General features: G+C 42.6%; 2 protein-coding genes across 4 annotated transcripts in view; both read left to right on the plus strand.

The window, feature by feature from the left end:
• The window catches only part of filip1a (filamin A interacting protein 1a), a 28,286-nt gene extending 16,254 nt beyond the window's left edge, over positions 1 to 12,032 (plus strand). For all 3 annotated transcript variants that reach the window (XM_084393870.1, XM_084393868.1, XM_084393869.1), the window contains 4 exons: positions 7,082 to 7,258; positions 7,633 to 7,811; positions 8,373 to 11,067; positions 11,333 to 12,032. In XM_084393870.1, the coding sequence (XP_084249996.1) occupies positions 7,082 to 7,258; positions 7,633 to 7,811; positions 8,373 to 11,067; positions 11,333 to 11,542 (3,261 nt within the window). In that variant the 3' untranslated portion in view covers positions 11,543 to 12,032. The remainder of the gene's footprint in view (positions 1 to 7,081; positions 7,259 to 7,632; positions 7,812 to 8,372; positions 11,068 to 11,332) is intronic.
• Positions 12,033 to 13,499: 1,467 nt separating this feature from the next.
• On the plus strand, positions 13,500 to 22,589 carry tmem30aa (transmembrane protein 30Aa). Its single transcript, XM_084394043.1, has 7 exons — positions 13,500 to 13,958; positions 14,523 to 14,642; positions 17,468 to 17,575; positions 17,873 to 17,960; positions 18,684 to 18,830; positions 19,263 to 19,475; positions 21,366 to 22,589. The coding sequence occupies exons 1-7, from the start codon at positions 13,710 to 13,712 to the stop codon at positions 21,557 to 21,559; spliced, it is 1,119 nt and encodes a 372-aa protein (XP_084250169.1). The 5' UTR covers positions 13,500 to 13,709; the 3' UTR covers positions 21,560 to 22,589.
• The last annotated feature ends 810 nt before the right edge of the window (positions 22,590 to 23,399 follow it).

The raw sequence follows: 23,399 nt of genomic DNA on the forward strand, positions 1-23,399 counted from the left end.
AGTAACGAACGTTTGCTCAAAGTTAGCCTATATGGTATTTAATGTTCTCAAAACATTAAACGTTATTACATTACATTATAACGTTTTTAAGTTGAACGTTCGTATAATGTTTTTTAATGCTATTTGATACAGAATGTCCAGAGAACATTCCAAAGTAACATTCCAATAATGTCTGCAAAATTATTTTAAAAACTGGACGTTTTGTTCGGAGAACATTCAGAAATAGCGCTTTAATAACTTAATGGTAACGTAAGCGAAACGTTCTTAGAACATTTTTGTTAGCCGTGTTATCGGTAAAAGGAGGATTTAGAGTGAAATAAGCTTGTTTCCAGTAAAAGAGAATCACCTAAGATTTACGCGCGTTCTTATTTCAGTGTGGTTGTAAATGTTGTCGATTTTTCAGCAAACAGTTCTTCGTACATTGTGTTTAAACTTTATCATTCAGCTGAACTGCACGTGCGTTTTAGACACTTACCTTGACGTCCTTCAGAGGGGATCATGCATTTACACAAAAAATATTTAGGCCTAAATTTTATTTAGCCCCCACCCTGAAGGACGTCAAAACAAAATCTAGGCTATGTGGGTCGAGAAAGTAACGTAGCCTACTCGTAATATGAAAATTATGCCTACAGCGTTTTTACAAACAAACTAAATTTAATATTAATGTATGCATATTTTCTAGTCACACAGTACATCAATTAAACGGTAAAACGTACTCGGTTACTAACGTAACCTCGGTTCTCTCTAGAAGAGGGAACGAGTACTGCGTAAGATATCTTACGCTAGGGGAAAATCCTTTTCCGCGAGATATTGAAGCCAAAAATTATCCTTAATTTTGTAATAATGCAAAACGCGTTGCAGCAGCAATGCAGACATAGGCGAGACAGCTCGCGCGCCTATTGGCTGCTCTGCGGCAACTGCAGCAGCCTATCGAGCGAGGCCTGGCGTGACGTCAGACCCAATCAGGGCACTTCGCGCCCGCTGCGTCACGTCCCGCCGAAATGGGCGTGGTCTAGGCCTATAAATATCGCTCGCAGGCAGCTATTATCTGGTTTTTCATCATCGAAGCAACCAGAGCGTGTGCATGCACGGCAAGATACGCAGTACTCGTTCCCTCTTCTAGAGAGAACCGAGGTTACGTTAGTAACCGAGTACGTTCTCTTACGAGAGGTCTCTCGTACTGCGTAAGATATCTTACGCTAGGGGACCCAATGTAAAACGCCGTGTATGCTGAGATCTGACACCAAAGACCCAAGGGCGAAAGCCCGGGGTACATATAGTGCACAATCACTCAGTGAACTCACAGGGAGTCCGGGAAGAAGGAGGGGTGCAGCCTCACTTTTCCACATAAAGTAGCGTCGATGGGACGCGAATTTCATCATACAGACAGGGCGGGGTACGGCCTGAACTGATGGGGAAAAATGTGGGTCTTACACAGTTTGCCCAGCTTTATACTGTCGAACGCTGAGCTGTGCTCAGCAAACGCAGCATTCTGAGCTGAACGCATCAGGTCAGAAAATACTGGTAAATCTAGACCGACAGCAGCCTGGCCTGCAGGGCGGGAACCTCTAGGTTATAAAACCTTATAAATGTAGACGGGGAGGCCCAGCCTGCCGCCATACAAATATCTTGCAAGGCAATCCCACTTGACCAGGCCCACGAAGAGGCCATGCCTCTCGTGGAGTGCGCTCTGACACCCAAAGGGCACTGCATGCCCTTGGAGGCGTATGCCAGCGCTATAGCATCAACTATCCATCTGGATAGGCTCTGTTTCGACGCGGCTAGTCCCTTAGAACGTCCGCTAAACGAAACAAAGAGCTGTTCCGTCTGTCTGAAAACAGACGAGCGAGACACATAAGCTCGTAATGCCCTGACTGGGCAAAGGAGGCTCGCGTCTCTTTCCTCATCAGGGACCGGCAGGGCTGACAGAGAGATAATCTGCGCCCTAAACGGTGTGTTGAGGGATTTTGGAACATAACCGTGCTTAGGTTTGAGTATAACTTTTGAGTCATTGGGCCCAAACTCCATGCACGCCGCGCTCACAGAGAGCGCGTGCAGATCCCCTATGCGCTTCACTGAAGCGAGAGCCAGCAAAAACACCGTTTTGAAAGACAGGTGTTTCAAATCGATTGACTGTAAAGGCTCAAATGGCGCACCTTTCATGGCTTCCAGAACCGTAGAAAGGTCCCATACGGGGACTGAGGGAGGTCTGGGAGGATTCAGTCTCTTAGCTCCTCTAAGGAAGCGGATGACTAAATCGTTCCTTCCTATTGACTGACCAAGCGTTGTTTCTGAGAACGCTGCTATAGCCGCCACATAAACTTTGAGCGTGGAGGGGGCCCTGCCCCCATCCAACAGCTCTTGTAGGAAGGAAAGCACCTCCGTCACATCACAGTTTGTGGGTGACACACCACGGGCTGTGCACCAGCCCGAAAACACTGACCATTTCGAAGAATAGAGTCGTCTTGTAGACGGAGCTCTAGCCTGCGTGATCGTGTTTAATACTCCTTTAGGGAGTCCAACATGTACCCGTTGATGGCCCAGACATGAAGGGACCATAGTTCCGGGTGAGGATGCCAGATCGAGCCGCGGGCCTGTGAGAGGAGATCTCTCCTCACTGGTACTGGCCACGGGGCAGTACTTGCTAACTGCATCACGGCTGGAAACCAAGGTTGGTTTTTCCAGAACGGTGCTACCAGCAGTACTGAGCATCCTTCTTCCCTGATCCGTTCTATCACCTGAGGCAGGAGAGAGACGGGGGGAAAAGCATAGAGCGGGCGGCGGGGCCACACATGGGCCAGCGCGCTCCTGCTCTTGGAGAAAAATTCTTGACAGTGAGCGTTTTCTTGAGACGCAAACAGGTCCACTTCCGCTCTGCCGAATTTCTTCCACAGCAGTTGGACTGTCTGTGGGTGTAGAGACCATTCGCCTGCCGGAACATTGTTCCTGGACAGTCTGTCCGGTCCTAAATTCAAGATCCCTGGCACGTGCGCTGCTCTGAGCGAGCGCAGGTTGCACTGAGCCCATACCAGGAGGCGTTCTGCCAGCCTGTACAGTTTCTCGGATCTGATGCCGCCCTGGCGATTTATGTAGGACACCACAGACATGTTGTCCGAACGGACCAAGACGTGGTGACCTTTTATTTGGGGACAAAAACGCGTCAGCGCGTTGTCTACTGCCAGCATTTCGAGGCAGTTTATGTGCAGGAGCTTCTCCCGTTCTGACCACTGGCCGAAGAACGGTCTGCCCTCGAGCAGCGCTCCCCATCCCGAGGTGGACGCGTCCGTGGACACCACTTTTCACCCTCGAGGAAGTCCCCAGGCTTACACCTGATTGGTACCAGTCGTTCGCTTTCCAGGGTTTCAGAGCTGTAACGCATTTCTGATTGACCCTGAGGCGAAGCAAACCGGGTGCCCACGCTTCGCGTGGGACTCGCGCTTTCAGCCAAAACTGCAGCGGGCGCATGCGGAGCAGACCCAGCTGGAGCACTGACGATGCTGAGGCCATGAGACCTAGCATCTTCTGAAATTTCTTGAGCGGGACAAACGCGCCGCAGCGAAAAGAGTTCGCTGTGCGTCGAATGTCTACCGCGCGCTGTTGTGATAGTCGCGCTATCATGGATAGTGAGTCCAGTTCTGTGCCCAGGAAAGATATTTTCTGACTGGGTGACAGGGAGCTCTTTGCCCAATTGACACTCAGACCCAAATCCTCGAGGTGATCGAGTAAAATGGTCGTGTGTTCTATGAGCACTGCGCGAGATTGCGCTAGAATCAGCCAATCGTCCAAATAGTTCAGCACTCGTATGCCTCTCATTCTGAGGGGTGCGAGCGCCGCATCCATGCACTTCGTAAATGTACGGGGTGCTAGGGACAAACCGAACGGCAGGACTGTGTACTGATATGCCTGGCCCTCGAAGGCGAATCTCAAATATCGCCTGTGACGTGACGCTATCTGTATTTGAAAATACGCGTCTTTCAGATCTATTGACACAAACCAATCTCCTTGGCGAATCTGCACAAGGATTTGCCTGGTCGTGAGCATCCTGAACTGTCGCTTCACAAGCACTTTGTTCAGTTGCCTTAGATCTAGTATGGGTCTGAGACCCCCGTCTTTTTTCGGTACCAGGAAGTATCTGCTGTATAGCCCTCCCTCGCTCTGATCTTGAGAGAGAGGTTCTATGGCCCCTTTGCTCAATAGTTTCGTCACTTCGGCTCGAAGTAGATGTGCTACTTCTGTTTTTACCGTGGTCTCGACGCGCGCCACATAGCGGCGAGGGCGTCGGCGAAACTGCAGCGAATAGCCTCTTTCTATAATGTTCAGCACCCACTTCGAGACCCCGGGTAGCTTTGCCCATGCGTCTGCATGGATAGCTAGGGGTCGAATACGAAGCGCGCTCCGCTCGCTCAGCGATGGAGAAGCTTCGGTGTGCTGTAACACAAGCGTGTCGCTCGTGACATTTGAGGCATGGGGCGCGCTGATGACGGCGGGCAGATTGCCTGCGCTCGACTCCTCTGCGGTGGTTAACCGCGAGGGGGAGGGCTGGGCGGTTCCCGTGGGAACTGTCATGTCTATGTGTGGATGTGGGCGCGGGACAGCGGGCACATTTATCACACCGAAAGCATCGTTCGCTTGCGTGAAGCGAGTGCACGTTGGTTTCGTTTTTACAGAAACCGTGAGACATGCATAACGTGGTGTTAGTGGGCACTGGGTAGTGGGCACGTTCACCATGTTTGAAGCGCAACCGATCTGAGTCGGTTTTATGTGCGCGAGCCCTGTGTGACAGGCTGTGCTTATGTGTAGGGATGGGCACTGGGCAGTGGGCATTCTTACTACACACGAAACACCATCGGCCGTGGCCGGGACACCAGAAAATACACTCTTTTGGGGATTTATCTGGGTAGCCGTGAAAACGGCATTTGTGTGCAGGCAAGCGGGTGACAGAACCGACTTGTTGGCTGCAGAAAACACTGGAACAGTCACATTTTCTGGAACTGGACGAGCGAATAGCTTTGGTGTGAGTCCGGCCGCAGCGGGACTGGAACACCGTCGTTTTCCTAGCTGTGCTAGGACGACTTCGGGGCCTCGGGCTTCACCGTGATCCTAGGTCGCGAGCCGCGTCCTGCGGGGCGGCGACCGGATGAGCGGGAGCGCGGTCTCGCGCTTCTGGCCTGGCGGCGCTGTGAAGTGGAGGCAGTGGACGGTGGCTGTGGCTGTGAGCTCTGAGCAGACGGTTTCGCACGGCCTGCTGCAGAGCTGGAGCGCTTCGGGAGGAAGTGCTTCATAGCCTGAGACGCTTTCTGTACCTCTGCGAATCTCTCCGCGAAATCCTTGACGGAGGATCCAAAGAGGCCTGTAGCGGAAAGCGGGGCGTCGAGGAACGCGGTGCGTTCAGACTCGGCCATTTCCGAGAGCGTCAGCCAGAGATGTCTCTCAGACACGGTGAGAGAAGCAATAGTCCGTCCAATGGCTTGTGCTGCGGACTTAGTAGCACGAAGAGCGAGGTCCGTGGCACTCCTTAAGTCCGGCACGCAGATCGCGTCAGGTCCTTCCTCGTCCAGCTTACGGAGGAGATCGGCCTGGAAGATCTGGAGCGTTGCCATGGTGTGCAACGCTGACGCAGCTTGCCCGGCGGCGGAAAAAGCGCGGTGGAGCAAGCTTGACGTCGTGCGGCAAGCTTTAGAGGGTAGGGCCGGCTTAGCGCGCCGTCCAGCGGAGGGCGGGCATAAGTGGGCCGCTATCGCCTCTTCAACCGGCGGCAGCGAGAGGTATCCTTTGTTCTTGGCATCGTCAACGGCGGAGAATGCCAAAGAAACAGCAGGACGCACTCTAGCAGAATAGGGGGCGCTCCAGGACTTGGCGACTTCTTCGTGTAACTCAGGAAGAAAGGGCGCCGGTCTGGACACAGGCGAAGCGCGCTCCCCAGGCAGGAAAAATCCATCCAGCCGGTTGTGAGCGGGCTGCTCAGGCGAAGACCACTCGAGGCCGAGGCTCGCCGCGGCCTGTGCGAGTACTCGCATGAGTTCCGTCTCAATGGAAGCTCTCTTGCCTGACGATGTGCGGGCAGGGGGTGCGGGGTCCTCAGAGCCCGCCCAATCCTCACTGCCTGACGCCAGGATAGAGCAGGAATCATCCTCTCCCAGCAGGGCTTCCTCATCCGCGATATCAACGGAAGCGGCGGCAGACGGCGGCCGCTGTCCGTCAGGAAGCGAAACAGAAGAAGCCGGGGAAGCAAGCGGGCGAACCGGTGAGCTTTGGCGGCTGAGGGAGGGTTCCGGGGCCCGCTGGGCACGGCGCTTTTTACGGCGCGACGCCGCGGCGGGCGGGGGAGCAGTCTCGGTGAAGACGGCTAGGCGAGTCCTCAGAGTCGCCATTGCCATCAGCTCGCAGTGAGGGCATCCGCCGTCAGCGAGCGCGAGAGCTGCATGTTCCTCACCCAGGCAGGAAACGCAGATCAAGTGGCGGTCCCCGTCGCTGAGTGTGGCTCTGCACGAGCCGCAGGAAGGCATCTTTAAAAAGACGCTAGCTCTTTTAGAAATGTGTGTCGCGGCGGCGACACACACACACAGAAATAAGCTGTCTCGCCTATGTCTGCATTGCTGCTGCAACGCGTTTTGCATTATTACAAAATTAAGGATAATTTTTGGCTTCAATATCTCGCGGAAAAGGATTTTCCCCTAGCGTAAGATATCTTACGCAGTACGAGAGACCTCTCGTAAGAGAACGATTTATGTAATGGTCCTGATAAAATTTATGTTTTTTGTTTAATGCACAATAACTAGGTTTATGTATATATATATTTTTTTAATAAATCCAATTTGTTTCAATCTCATTTTAACTAAGTCAATATTGCTTGTTCCACAGCTAGCCATATGTGAATCATGTTCATACTTTTTTAAAACTAAATACATGTAATTGTTTTCACAGTGGACAGATTTATGCTGATTCTAAATCATTTGAATAATGCATTTTGATAATATGATAAAAAAATAAAAATAAAGGAATTTTAGGCAGGTCAGACCCTCCTGTAATTTGCACCCTGAATAATATCCCAACACATTTATGTTTTTTACTTGTTACCCAGGCACGAGAAGATGTGATCCATCTACTGAGGTCTGCGCTGTTGAGTCGACCAGAGGAGCTGGAGTCCCGTTATGGCTCTTCGGGGCCGACCAGACCCCTGCAAGCCCTGCAGAGAGACCAGACGCTCAGCTACAACCACGCTCAACACGAGAATGTGTATGATAAGACAATGGCAGAGGTATACACACAGAGAAAAGAATAACAGTGACTAGTTCACCCAATAAGGACAATTCTGTCATGGTTTGGAACAAGGGTATGGAAGCTGGTTTAAGCCACAGAATAAAAAATAAAAAAGGTAATTGCGACTTCTTATCTCACAATTCAGACTTTTTTTATCTCAGAATTGCGTGATATAAAGTCGCAATTGCGAGTTATAAAGTCAGAATTAGTGATATAAACTCGCAGTTGTGTGTTATAAAGTCAGAATTGGGAGATGTAAACTCACAATTGGGAGATAAAAAGTCGGGAGATAAAAATTAGAAGGGTTTGCATGCTTTTAACTCTCTGTTGGCCAGTCTTAAAGTAATTGTGTTTTTACTCTCTGTGTCTCAGCTGGACAAATTGCGGGATAAGCACAAGGACTCATACCGCCGTATGCTGGAACAGCTCTTGCTGGCAGAGAAAAGCCACCGGCGCACTGTCTACGAGCTGGATATTGAGAAACGCAAACACGTGGATTATATGAACAAGAGCGATGACTTCACCAACCTCCTGGAGCAGGAACGAGAGAGGTGAGAGAGGAGAGATGTATGGCAGGGAACAAAACTGATGGTTGATTTGCACATGTAAAATAATAAAGTAAAAATAAAGTAAAATAAACACAATATAGAAATTTATATTTTAAATGACCAACCTACTACGATGTGTGCACTATGAAGTTCAAATTATTCTGATGAATAAAGTTGCAATGAAGTGGTAACACTTTACAATAAGGTTCGTTAGTTAACATTAGTTAACTACATTAGTTAGCATGAACTAATAATGAACTGCACTTATACAGCATTTTATTCATCTTTGTTGATGTTAATTTCAACATTTATTAATACTTTATTAAAATCTTGTTAACATTATGTGCAGTGTGAACTAACATGAACAAACAATGAACAGCTGTATTTTTATTAACTAACGCTAACAAAAATGAACAAATACACTAACAAATGTATTGCTAATGGTTAGTTCATGTTAGTTAATACATTAACTAATGTTAACCAATGAACCTTATTCAAGTGTTACCAATGAAGTAATTGATGTTGCAATGAAGTCAATCATACTTATTGTTTATTTATCACTAGGTTAAAGCGGTTGCTGAAACAAGAAAAAGCATACCAAATACGGAAGGAAAAAGAATTTTCTAAACGTATGCAAAGAATATCTGGAGAGCTGGTAAAGCTGAAGTCCTTTGCACTGATGATGGTTGATGAGCGAGAACTTCACTTGGAGAAAATTGACAAACAGAGCCACAAAATACAAGATCTTCTTCAAAAACTCCAGGAAAAGGAGAAGTATCTAAATGAGGCAGAGAGAAAAGCAAAGGAAGACAACCAAAAGATCATGGATCTTGAGGTTGAGCTGGAGCTAAGAACTTCTAAGTTCACAAAAGAGCAAGAGGAGATGTCTGCGAAACTGTCCGGCCAAGAATCTCAACATCAGCAGCTTTCCCAGAAACAAATGGAATTGTCACACAAACTCAAGGAGCTTGAAGAGACGAACGAAGCTCTTCAGAAATCAGCAGAGGAGCTCCAGGCGTTGAGGGACAAGATCAGAAAAGGCGAGTGCGGCAACTCGAATTTGATTGCAGAACTTGAGACTTTACGCAAAATAATTCTAGAAATGGAGGGTAAAGATGAAGAGATCACCAAAACTGAGAACAAGTGCATTGAGTTGAAGAAGATGCTTCTGGCTGAGGAGACTCACAATAAAGACCTGAGGCTACAGGTGGAAAAACTGCAACAGAGAATGACACAGTTAGAAACACTAGAGATGACCTTCAATGTGGGCAGGACAGAATGTGGCCAGTTGCAGGCGGCTTTGGAAAAAGAGAAAAGCCTGACGAAAGAGCTAACAGATGAACTAGTGAGCGTTAAAATCCGTATGAAGGAGCTTGAGTCGTCCGAGCTGAAACTGGAAAAGGATGAATTGGATTTAAAAGAGGATCTTTTGAAACTCAAATCAGTTACTGTAATAATGGTTAATGAGCACAAGAACATGGCGGACAGAATTAGGTCCGAGGAAAAGATGAAAGATGAACTGAACCAACTCTATAAGGCAGAGCAGGAGAAAGTCATGGAGGTTACTGAGAGGTTAATAGAGGAGAGCAAGAAGCGTCTGAAACTAAAATCAGAGATGGAGTTGAAGATAGCTGCTCTTGTAAAGGAGAGAGATGAAATGACGGGAAAGCTTTCCAAAGCAGAAGACAAATGTAAAGATCTGAGCTCCAAGCATGGTATTATGAAGCACGGTACCATGAACGAAGAAGAAAGGGAATCTGCTCAAAAGGTGAAAGAACTGCAGAGTGTCTCAAATGCACATGGAAAAGATGAGAATAAAGTTAAGGAGTTGACTTTGGAGGTTGAACGGTTGAAGAACCGTCTTCAGCAGCTTGAATCTATTGAGGGACACCTGATCAAACCAGAGAACGATTCGTTAGCAACTGAGAAAGAAAGGGTGCAATTTGTCCCACAGCAGGTGCATGAGATAAGAAGTCAAACTGCGTTGAGTAAGGCAATAGAGCGAGGAGAGGTATGCTGTCAGGAGGCTGAACTGAGACATCGGTTCATGAGGGAGGAGGCCAAATCCAGAGACCTTCAAGCAGATGTGCAAGCCCTGAAGGAGAAAATTCATGAGCTCATGAACAAAGAAGATGAGCTTTCCCAGCTACAGGTCGATTACTCTGTTCTGCAACAGAGGTTTCTGGAAGAGGAGGACAAGAAAAAGAGCATAAGCACTGAAGTTTTAAACCTCACCAAAGAATTAGAGGTCACCAAGCGCTTCAGCCGAACTCTGCGGCCCATTACCAAAGGAAGCCGAATGATGGATGTTCCAATGACATCGACTGGAATACAAACCGATTCGGTGGAAAATAGGACAGCTGACATTGACACTCCTGCTGCATTCATCAAGAAGTCTGTCCAAGAAGAGAACCGGATCATGAGTAGTCTTCAGCAGAGGAGCTTAAAGAAGCCGGCGCAGAGACCGACGGTCCGTGAACTCTACCCTCCAACGGTCAGTGACTTTACTGTGAAGAAGTCCTGGATTCCTTGGATGAGGAAGAAGGACAGCAGTGCTTCCGAAATATCTTCGGATACCAGTGGGGAGGTTGCATCTTCTGAAGTCGACATGTCCCAAAAGCATAACCATTCATTGCACGCTCAGGTGATCCCAGATATTCACAACAACGAGGCAACTTTACAGATGTGCATTGCCAACTCAGAGGACTTGACCAAACAAGCTTCTGCCAAACCATCACAAGCAATTCAGACAACCATCATTCCTACAAATGAGCGAACCAAAGAGACAAAGAACCCAGAAAGAGTTCGATCTCCAATGACCTTTGCAACCATCTCAAGAGTAAAGAGTGCCGAGATCATGAGGGCTCCCTCTATGGACAAATCACCCGTATCCACTGCATCCAACAGCAGCTCCCAGGAGCATGTGGACATGATAACAGGCCGAGCTGTGTTTAAGGAGACTCCTGAGAAACGCATGGTCCCCACACCCATCAAGAAGTCAAATGCTAATGTCATTTCCACAGAAGACAGTAAGATTCACATTCACTCAGGAGCACAGTTTAAGAAGACCAACGATCATGGCTCAGCTGTCATGGTCAAATCTATTTCCGTATCATCCGAGAGTAAGGAGGTTTCTACTGGAACTGTGCTACGCTCGCCACACAATGTGACTGCCAGCAAATCAGCATCCAACAAAGCCATAAGTAGCATCTCCATCACGCAGGTCACTAAAGCACCAGCCAGACCTACACTCTCAGTGGTGAGTGTCTAATATAATATATGCAGGAATATGGCAAAACAATAAGCCAAGAAAGACCATATTCAGGGTTGACAAATATGTTGCACGTGCTACACTATTGTGGATTGAAAAATAGGGAAGAAAGAATTGTTTCTCCAGTGTAGAGAAGTGTGCAGTAGTTGTTGTCTCTCCCAGTGGATGGATATGATTTCCTGACAAAAATGTAGAAATTAAGTCACAGATATTTTGATTAATTCATGTTCCTTCTGTCTCTGTTACTCAACAGCAGCCCGTTATGGATGCCCCGTCAGCACGGTCAGGGTTCAGTCGGATTCCAATGTCTCGGGGGATGAAAACGGGAAAAGCTGTGCTTGGAGCTTTGGGAATCACCACAGGAGTTAAAGTGGAAGCAAATGCAGAGAACCAGGCCATGAACATTGACCTTAAAAAATCCACTGTCAGTAATGGAGCGTTACAGGGTGGAGGGAAAGGCTGAGGGTACTGAACAAATAATAAACACGTTTAAATTTAAGTCTACTGCCTAAAAAATGAACTATTTTCAATAACTACTTTCTGCAATTGGTACGTGTTGCAGAGATGCAAAGGAGGACACTGACTTTTCTAGCCCTCCATCTAGGGAAGGAGCCATGTTTGCCAAAATGTTAGCCTTTACTGCAGGACAATGGAGCGCTGCAGTGATGATACGTAGGCCAACCTGGAAGTTAGTATCAGCACCCTACAAAAACAAAATAGGACTCCATTGGCTTTTGGATTACAACAGAAAATAAGCTCTGTGACCTTTTTTGTAGTGACCAGATGAGTTTACCTGTTTGGCGTGATGACATTTAATGTGCCTGACAACCTCTATCGTCCCATTTAGACACTTTTTAGCAACCGCCTATTAAAGTAAAAGTAAAAAAAAATTATTTTATATTGTAGATCATATCTTGAGCTTGTGTTCACCACAGACCTTATTTCAGGCATTTAACAAAAAAAAAAACATTGACTTTAGGATGATCTAAAAGGACGGAAGTGCTATAATGCTAACTTGTTTTTGGGTTGTGCTCACAAAAATATGTATGTATCATCCCTGCAGCGCACTATATCCTGTAGGAGAAGTCAGTGTTTGGTCTTCTGATGAAAATAATCTTTTGCAAGCTACTTACTGTATAAATTGCAAATGCAATATTATAATAATAGTTTTACCATTGTCTTTTTTTTTTGGAGGCTCATAAATGCATTGACAGGACAGTCACTAGTGAAATGTTTGGGACTTTACACAGTCAGCCAATAAGTGCGGGAAGTTCATATTGTGGAGTTTGGAAGTCGTGTTTATGAAATCAGGTGCGGTCAAGTAACTTTCGTCAGAGCAAGATGGCGGTGTACTTTCTTTTAATTAACTACACAAAAAAACAGCAAGTTTTTTTTTTTTTTTACCTCTACTTCAGGAAATGAAGAACAAAGAATGTGCATTAGGTGTGTTTTGCTTTTTTTATGTTTTTAATTAATTTATGAAGCCACTGTAGATTTTATTGTTTCATATAATGTTGTTATATTACAATGCTATCATATTTTGTGCAGGCAATTAGCATCTTTTGTTGTAAATAAAAAAAAAGCCTGACAATATCACTGCTAAATAAGTATTGTGATATTCTGCCATGTTTCTCACCGACACGCCCCCCATCTCGTAAACTCAGGGCTTAAAGTCTCCCACTGGTATTTATGACTTTGTGGTGGCGTTCTTGTACGTTCAACTTGTAAATACCATCTTACCGACATGACTTGATCAAACCATGAGTGCCCATCATGAGCAAAGATGGCAGCGTGGAGGTCATGTATGCTAACAGACAAGCTATCGCTTCTCTTCAGGTATTAGACCTCTTTGCTCGCAACAGATTGAAAGAATATTTATCCAATAAAAAATCTAATGAAATAAAACTGTTATCAAATGAAAACGTGTGATATCTGCTAAACTGTTGTTTATGATTTTAATAGTGTATACTTTTAGCATTCTCTGGAATGTTTAGACCAAGCACTTTCTGTCTGTAATGTTGTTGTGAATTGAAATGCATTGATAAGAGTTTCACCAAAAAGCACATCTGTAATGGAAGGCATTTTTATTATTGTTGCCAAGTAAAAATGTTTTGATATGCTATGATATGATCAGATATGCCATATATTTCTTTCTTTCCACTTACTAGAAGTGAATGAAACACTTTGTATAAGAAAAAAAGCATAGGCTACGTTTAAAAATTTTTTTAATTAAATTAAAATATAAAATTTTTATTAAAATTAAAAATTATTATTAGAATGTTAATGCTGATTAAAATATTGTATCTGGATAAGACGACCGTTATTACTGTATTTCAGAAATGAGAAAGATAATATGTTGATAAGCTGAGGGGAGGGGTGTGGTTTGATGACGTCACGACGGTACTCTCCGTCTATTGGCTGCTGTACTTCCTTGTTTACCGTCTTGTCCGTGTTCAATAAGCGCTAACGGAATTAATCATCATTGTTGTGTAATGGCGCGTTCACTGTTTGATCAACACAAGTGACAGCAGCGATATAACACACAACTGTCCATCAAGGCAACATATTTGAGGTTATCGTGTAACGTTAGTGCGCTCGCTATCCGCTCGTCTTTATCGGATTAAAGAGCGATGATGGCGTCCAGCTATAACGCAAAGGATGAGGACGGTCTCCATCCGGGATCGGTGGGCTCCGGGGGGCCGGGGTCCGTCAAGAGCAAGAAGCCCGATAACACGGCCTTTAAACAGCAGCGTTTGCCAGCCTGGCAGCCCATCCTGACCGCGGGCACCGTCCTGCCAGCCTTCTTCATGATCGGGCTCATCTTCATCCCCATCGGCATCGGACTCTTCGTCACCTCTAACAACATCAAAGAGTTCGAGGTGCGTAACGTCACCACAGCAACATCATGTTGATTAAAGAGGTTTATTAATGGTGCGTTCAAGTCATCTCGCAAAGATCGTATTTACGAGTTGAACGCACATGAACGCCACCACAATGTCGTTTATACGAGTGGGAAGCTCGGGAGTTTCTTTAAGCCCGACGAGTTGGGGGCGTGTAAGAGAAACATGGTGGAATAATACGATGACATTAAATCTTTACTAATTAAATAAAAAAAATTACAATGATGACATTAAACATAACAGTGTAATATATGTAACCATGAAGTTTGCAGTGGCTTCATAAATTAATCAAAAACATAAAAAAACATCTGATGCACATTTCTTTGTTCTTCATTTTCTAGAACTAAGTTAGAGTTTAAGAACCTTGATATTTTTGTGTAAAAGTACACCGCCATCTTACTCCGATGAAAGTGACTTGAATGCACAGATGTGCCGTCGTAAACACGACTTCCCACCTTCCCTGGAGGACTTGAACGCACCATTATAAGGCTCTGTACATTTGATGTTGTCAGGTATCAGAGTTTTGTGTTGGTTCTGTTGTAGATCGACTACACTGGTGTGGAAATGTTCAGTCCGTGTTATAACTGCGCTCAGAACTACAGCTGGAACAGCACTAGTGTGTGTACCTGCTCGGTGCCCTTCACCCTGGACCAGCACTTCGACGTAAATACCTTCTTCATCTCTCATCCCTCATCCTAACACTTAGGAGAAAGTTAGCAAAGCCTTAAAAGGGATAGTTCACCTTAAAATGAAAATTATCACATGATTTACTCACCCTCAAGCCATCCTAGGTGTATATGACTTTCTTCTTTCAGCCGAACACAATCAGAGTTATTTTAAAAAATGTCCTGGCTCTTCCAAACTTTATAACGGGAGTGAATGGTACCTTGTTTTTTAAAGCCCAAAAAAGCACATCCATCCATCATAAAAGTGATACCAGGGGGTTAATAAAGGCCTTCTGAAATGAAGCCATGCATTTTTGTTAGAAAAATAACTATAATCACTGGCTTCCAGAAACAGCCGTACACGAGTCTAGTTCCGGCTGAAGAGTGACCTCTGACCCGACGTATTGACGAACGCGCAGAGGATCGAGCAAAACAAAACACCGGTCATGAATTAGAAGTCTATTTTTTAAGAGAATTTGTTTAAACTGTGAGAGGGGTCAAAGCTTACGCTACTCCTACATTCTACGTCATGCGTCGGGTCAGAGGTCACTCTTCCGCTGGAACTAGACTCATGTACGGACGTACAAAAAACCTGCATCGCTTCACTTCAGAAAGCCTTATGGATTACTTTTATGATGGATGGATGCACTTTTTTGGGCTTCAAAATCTAAATTACCATTCACTTGCATTATTAAACTGGGAAGAGCCAGGATATTACTTAATATAACTCCGATTGTGTTAGACTGAAAGAAGAAAGTCACATACACCTAGGATGGCTTGAGTGTGAGTAAATCATGGATGAACTAACTAACCCTTTAAACACTTCCTGAATAACTTTGGGTACATGAAGATCAGATCTCTATAGAAGCTTGTTTCCGCAGATAATACAAAAGAAGAAAAAAGGTATTGCGACTTTTTATCTCACAATTCTATTTTTCTTACAATTGCGATTTTATAAAGATCTATTTAAGGGGAAAAAAGTCATAATTGTGAGACGTAAAGCAACTGTGAATTTATAACTTGCATAACTTGTTTATAAACTCTAAGGACTCACCGATATGAACATTTTGCCAGATACCGAATATCAATAATTCTTTATATTTTAAAGCCTTTATATTGGCCAATAAATCTAAATCCAAAATTTTATATCATTTTGAGAGCCTGATTACAATAAACAGACGTCTCACCTTTAAAAGCCATATCCCAAACACTTCAATTATAAATCAGTCATATACAGTACAGTAGCCTAGTTTGAACCAGTGTAATTTTTTTAATTAATTTTACATGCATATGGCTAACTTTCTTTCTATAAAAAAAATCTATTGCCCTACAAATTAATGAAATAATGCCTAAATAGTGCAAACAAGTCATTGGCCAACATTACTTGCGTATAAAGAATCAAAATGCCTGTGCCATGGATAAATAAAATGGAAACGCCTCCGCATGGACAATAACGAAATGATTTTAATTAAACCATATTGTTGATGAAAATGAAACAAGAAAAATTTAAAGTTTTAGTTATTTTAATAATGCAAACGTATTTAATATAACTGTTGCAATATTTTAATACAATAGTGTTCTCTTTATAATGTTATGTATATGACAGTTATAGTTGATAGTTATTAATGAGCTGCGTGCGCTAAAGCTGAAGCGCACTGGAAAACTGAAGCGCTTTGTTAGCGGGTTAATTAACTCAACCAAACGCATCCTATATGAGATTATTCAGATATTTATGCAACATAAACAGTCCCAGCATTGCATGCACTGAAACTAAAGACTATCACCATCCAATCATATTCAAGCCATTCAAAACCATCATGGCGAACAGTGCGGATCTGAAGTGTCTTAGCTGAAGGAAATAATCCATTATTTATCGCCATTAATATATATCGGCCTAATTTTCTTTTCCAGTCGATGACTATAACATTAAAAATGGCCGATACCGATATGGTGGCCGATATTGTGCATCCCTAATAAACTTACAATTGTGAGAAAAAAGTTAGAATTGTGAGATAAAATTATTATTATATATATTTTTTTTTCTGGTGGAAACAAGCGTCCATAAACTAGATAAATAACTATATTTGACAAATAACTAAAAAAAATCCAGAAGGAGTGTCTTTGACTTCAGTTTCTGGTTTGACCAACTTGAGCAGAAATAACTTTAACCAAACGCTTCCTTTGACTGTGGATCAGTCCAGTTTGGCCTGGAGGAATTTTGGCTTATATTTAAGCCAATTTCTAACAGGTTATGTTTGAATAAGCGCTTTGCCCATTCCGAAACATTACATTTCTGCTCATTTCAGTGATGGCAAACCATCCTGGTTCATAACTACCAGCTCTTGAACTCTTTATACTTCCACCACTGTGCTTTACAGTTCATGTGAGGTTCTCTTATGCTCACCAAGGCTGCATTTATTTAAAAGTATTATTAGAAAATATTTTATTTGATATATCGACCCAAATTTGCTGCATACCTAAAATCCATACTGTTGGAACAGAGGCGGTTCATTTAGCTATAGTTGGATATATTTATCTGTAGGTCCATTAAGTTACAATATTTACTCTGTGAGCGTCTGTGAACTGTATAGTGGTGAAGTAAATCGCCTAAAGTGGCATTAGTTCTCATGTATTATGCATTTTAGAGGACATCTTATTGATCGTATAGTTTAAAATAGAATAGTTTCCCGCTCCTAAAACAACAGGTTTCAGATCAATCACGTATAAAATGCCTGTGAATAACATCAAAATAGCCCTCGAACAAAAGATTTTGTGGTTTGCCACTGGATGGTTTTATATCCTCTGACATCTTTTCTTTTGTAGAGTAATGTTTTCATGTACTATGGACTCTCCAACTTCTATCAAAACCATAGACGTTATGTGAAGTCAAGAGACGACAGTCAGCTGAACGGAGATAAAAGCTCTTTACAGGTAAGTGATCTGATAAAACAGGAGGAAAGGGTTTCCTGGCATTTAGCCTAGTTTTAAACGCACTTCATTTTGTTGTTTATAAAGATACAGTTCTGCTGAACTTCATGAATGTGCTTTTTATGAAAGGTCCAATATGTTACATCTTTATTTTCTTTTAGTTTTATTAAACAGCTTTGATGCCAGACATGACAAGCGAATGGCTAATAATTTGAAACTTTCATGGAATGAAAGATAGGTTTATGCTATACTTCACATTTCAAGACATTGTTTTTAAGTGTTCAAGTCTTTGTTCTGCAGAACCCAAGTAAAGAGTGTGAACCGTATCGAACAAGCGAGAAGAAGCCGATTGCTCCCTGCGGTGCCATTGCTAACAGTCTCTTCAATGGTAAGACACATATGTGCGAGGTCAGGGACCAGTGACAAGCTTACGGCTCAAACAAACACACTTGTGTTTATTTTAAAACGTTTTGATATGTATTGATATGTATTGCATATATTATGACTCTTTATGCCCATGATGCTGATTTCTGTTTAAAATATGTGACCCTATATGTGATCACAAAACCCAGTCACGAGTCGCACGGGTATATTTGTGGCAATAGCCAAAAATACATTGTATGGGTCGATACATTGGATCGATTTTTCTTTTATGCCAAAAATCATTAGGATATTAAGTAAAGATCATGTTCCATGAAGATATTTTGTAAGTTTCCTACCGTAAATATGTAAAACATTTATTTTTGTGAGTGAATGCAGCACAATCGCCAACATAAATGGACAACTCTAAAGGTGATTTTTCTCAATGTTTCGATTTTTTTGCATCCTCAGATTCCAGATTTTCAAATTACATCCATCATAACAAACCATACATCAATGGAAAGCTTATTTATTCAGCTTTCAGATGATGCATACATCTCAATTTCAAATAATTGACCCATGTGACCCATGGTTTTGTGGTCCAGGGTCACATATTTGATTTTATGGATATCTGCAGCCTTGCACCATGTGAATATGAGCCCCTAAATAAATATGCACTGCTTACACAAGCTGCGTGAAACAGACCTGAGGTCTTTCTGACTGCTTTCTGTAATTCCTTTGGTATTTGTAGATACTTTGGAGCTGTTTTACATCCATCCAAACGGAAGCCAAATACCTATTCATCTGGTGAAGACAGGCATTGCTTGGTGGACTGACAAACATGTGAAGTTCAGAAACCCAGGAGGAAGCAACAGCAACCTCTCCGTTGTGTTCCAAGGTATATAAAGCCCAACCCTGTTAAAGCCTACAACATGATCAAAAGTTTGCTGAAAAACCTGTCGCACACACTCTACTACAGTCCTTCTGTCCTCTGATTGATAGTTAGACTTTTTCAGCAAGTAAAAGGTCTTTTAGTACCTCCTTCAGCTCGTGCTTCACGTGTCTTTATGCTGTGAAATCTGCACTGATTTTTATAAAGTAAACCTAACTTTTATATTGTTAGCAATGTTTCAAGACGAACACTTACTGGACTATTTCAGTATATACTACAGTAGCAGGGAAAACACATTACAGTGATCAGAGCAATATGAGTATAACTCTACATCAGTGCATGTTTGTAATGTTGGGATAAGTGCTACAAAGTTATTGCATTGTTATGTTTTTAAAGTTTCACTGTATTATTGCTAACCAGCGTTATTTGTCCTCACAGAAACAAGCAAACCCGTCAACTGGCGCAAACCCGTTTATGAGCTGGACCCGACCGATCCTGAGAACAACGGTTTCATCAATGAGGATTTCATCGTGTGGATGAGAACCGCTGCTCTCCCCACCTTCAGAAAACTGTACCGCATCATTCAGAAGAAGAAGGACAACATGACCCCGACATTACCGCCTGGAAACTACAGCCTGGAAGTCACCTACAGTATCCTTCAGAAAATACCATTTCAGTCTTTCAACTTCCAAGTTTTTGTTCATTCTTCACCAGGTGGAAACAGGGGCTGTGAGATTAGCATAAGCCTCTAAACCAGCATTTGCGTTCATAATTTGAAGGTAGGGTAGGCAATTTCAGAGAGGTTAGCAATAGCAAGTTAGCTTTGAAAGCATGAGATCCCACCCTCCCTTCAGAGCAGAGCCCCGTCTCCTCCGAAACACATGAACACACACAGCAGATTCTGCAAAGCATCACGAGAGACGGCGTTAAAAGCACATAACATTACAATAATAATGAACTAACTTCCAGAGCTCTTACTTGTACCACCTGACTGCTGCAGATTCATTTCGCCGTTGATAGTGTTGACGTAGAGACGCATAAATCCGAGTCTGAGGACATGAACGGCTCCGGGTGGAACGTCACGTGTTTCGTAACGGTTACGACAAGGCATGAACGCAGCATCAGCTCCTTGTTTTGGTTCAGGAGGAACTGTTTTGGACCGAATGCAATGATTGGACGAATATTCTTTGGTCCTGAGTCTTCCGCAGAATATTTAGACCACTTCTATTATTGATTGCTCTCAGGATGTGAAGAGAGTTTCAACCAGTATAGAAAAAAGTGTTTATAAAACACATTTCCTACCTTTAAGTTATTTATAACTTCACCATAAGAAATATACAAATGCAACAATTGTTAAGGCTAATGTTAATATACTTGAAGAGGAATCGAAGAACTGGTGTGTCGTCATTTCGAACTAAATCAGGCCAAGTGTGCGTTTCACTTCGAACTCAGTTTGAGTTCAAAACGGCTCTTGCCAAAGCGAACTCTTCTGGTAAACAGGCTGGTAAACTACCATTGGTCCATGGCGATGATGTAATAGGTGGGTGTGGCTCTGAGGCTCTGCCTTCTTGGATGTAGAAATCTTCTCCAGTTCATTTCTTCTGTTCAGTCCATCGAGGTCATGAACTAGTAAAAACTGAATTTGTAATTGTTATTCTGCAGCACATATTTAAGGGTGTGTTCACACTTTTAGTTCGGTTTGCTCGGTTCATTTGAAAAACATTTAACACCGGCATTTTTAACACCAAACCCTCAAGATACCGGAACCTGAAGGCATTGGGATACGTTCACAACCTGGCTTTTATTACGTATATATTTCACGACTGAACTTACCGAACATTCAAAACAATCCTACGTATCGTAGCCTACATATGATGACCAGCTGAGAACTCGTCCTTTTCAGGGTCTCATCTTGTGACATCATGTCCTGTTTTTGTTTCGTTTACATGTCTTTGGTCCGTGTTGCGTTCATATTTCATTTGAACTGCACTAGAGTTCGTTTTGGGTCTCGGTTCGCTTGTTTGGTGCGCGCCAGGGTTCAGATGGCAGCCTTCACTCTTATTCAACTGAACCGCACTAACAGAGCAATCACACCAGGGTTTCTTTGACCAAACATGCCAAGTGTGAACACACCCTACGTGCCGCTTTCAGCAGTGTGGGCGGTTTGGGATGTTCGCTTACAGTAAACCACTGGTCAGTGGTCAGGTATTTTAAACGTCTTTTTACCCCAAAGCTAAGAATGAAAAAGAAAAACTTCTATAAGCCTTTAAAGTTTCTTCAGTAACACTTTATTTGACAGTGCCCTTGTTACATGTTACATGTACTTACCATAGTAATAACAGTAAATTATGCATAATTACATGCGACTAACCCTCAACCAAATCCTAACCCTATAGTATACATGTAGTTAATTAATATTACTCAGTACTTAAATATATAATTGACCCAATGACACCAAAAAAATAAAGTGTAACCGTTTCTTCTATATGTAAGCAAATGCATGTTGAAGTACGGTAACGTTCTTTAATAACGTGACCCCAGATTACCCAGTGCGCAGCTTCGACGGCCGCAAGCGTATGATCCTCAGCACCATTTCCTGGATGGGAGGGAAGAACCCTTTCCTGGGAATCGCCTACATCACAGTGGGATCCGTGTGTTTCTTCCTGGGAGTGGTCCTGCTGATCATCCACCATAAATACGGCAACCGCAACAACAACGCGGACATTCCCAACTGAACGCGGATCAGCGCGCTGACGTGAGGGATCGGTCACGTCTCATGCGGGAAGATGCTCCTGTACACACAGGCGCCAGAAGGACTGCTTACAATGTTATTGTGTATGCACTGGCAGTTTGTAATGATCTGTTTTAAGCCTTTCTTTCATTCACACCAAAGCTTTATCTTGGAAATCTTGATTCTGACACAGTTGATCTTTCTGCATTAAGTGTTTTGTGTTGAGGACAGTATGAAGGCACTGAAGGACGTGGGGGAATCATATGTTGCAGGACAAAGCACTTTGTACTGACATTTTCATGGGCACATTTTCCCCTAAAAATTCACCATGACATTTCACTTTTTAGTTTGTTTGTAATTGTTATGTCATGATTTTAATTCTATTCTCTTTACAATAATCATAGATCAGCATAACTAAAGGCAAATACTACAAATTCCACCATGGTGCATTATTTATTTATATATTTATTATTTTTATGACTTTTTTTTTTGCATTACAATAATGAGAATTTGGGGAATTGTGCTTATTTGTCATGAATGTACTATATTGTCACAATGCAAAAAAAAACATAAAAATATCTATCGGCCTAAAAATATGAACTTTTTTTTCTTTTGATTTTGAGGTTAAATATGACCAATCTTGACTGGCTTTGTGAAATTCATCCATTTGGACAATCATTTAATATACTACAATGATAATATGGTAAAAATCAAAACAGTAGTGGATTTTAATCAGTGATTTTTATACAAATTCAGTATTCGTGATAAGATAGTTTGTCATGCGAATCAGCAAGAATTGTTGCGCTGTGTTATTTGAGATGCTAAACTGTAATGCTCAAAGCGAATGTGTTCAGTTTTTTAGTTTCTTCTCTGAAAAGCTTGTTCTCTGCAATGTGTATTTAAAAAAGGAAATGTGTGTGTTCAGCAGCTGCTATGAAATCCTGTATCCAGCTCAGTTATGTGTGTATTGTTGGGCCAAAGTCATGCCATTTACTGAAAAGAGTTGTGTGATAATAAACGACAAATGCATGAGAGATGCTGTGCTGCTTTTCCTGCCTCGGTCCTGTAAGTCAAGTACTGAGTTACTGATTACATGTAATCAGATTCCAAAAATTAAGTAGATTATTATTATTATTATTTTCTCATAATCAGACTACAGTTTTTTTATTGATTAAATGAATACATATTATTCACACAATGGCAGTAAATAATTCATAATGTATTGATTCTCCACAATTCTTTTTTTTTTATGTTTCATATTGCTTATATATTGTTTAGAAAGTCTTCTAGTTTTGTGAAATTGCACACACAGACACAGACAGACACACACCAGCTACTAGTCAGGTGTATATAATTACATGGAAAACTGATAGAAACACAGCATTTGACCACTGGATTTACAGAAATAATTGCTGCATAATCAAATCAACTCTTGACGAACACATTATTATTACTCAGTAAGTAATTTAACCATGTATTGCGATGTTTTTGGAAACATTTATTATAATTTTTGTTATTTTAAAATGATTTATTTAACATTAATTTGGGAAATCCTCACAATGTAATGTTTAATGCACTTCATGTTGCTGATGACAAAGAATGGAATATATTTTCTTTCTCTTTGTATTTGTGTATCAATGTGGTTACAGTACTATCCTATTCAGTTTAATGTGATAAATGAGTTAGGTCAAAACAATTAATCTAAAAGTAGTCAATTACATTACATAAAATATGCAATGTAATGTAATACGTTACTAACTACAATTTTTGTCATGCAATTTGGAATCAGTAACTGACCATTAGTAAGTTATTCACCCAGCACTGCACATTGGTTATCACATGTT

The sequence above is a fragment of the Rutilus rutilus genome, assembly GCF_951802725.1.
Source record: "Rutilus rutilus genome assembly, chromosome: 21".
Taxonomy (NCBI): domain Eukaryota; kingdom Metazoa; phylum Chordata; class Actinopteri; order Cypriniformes; family Leuciscidae; genus Rutilus; species Rutilus rutilus.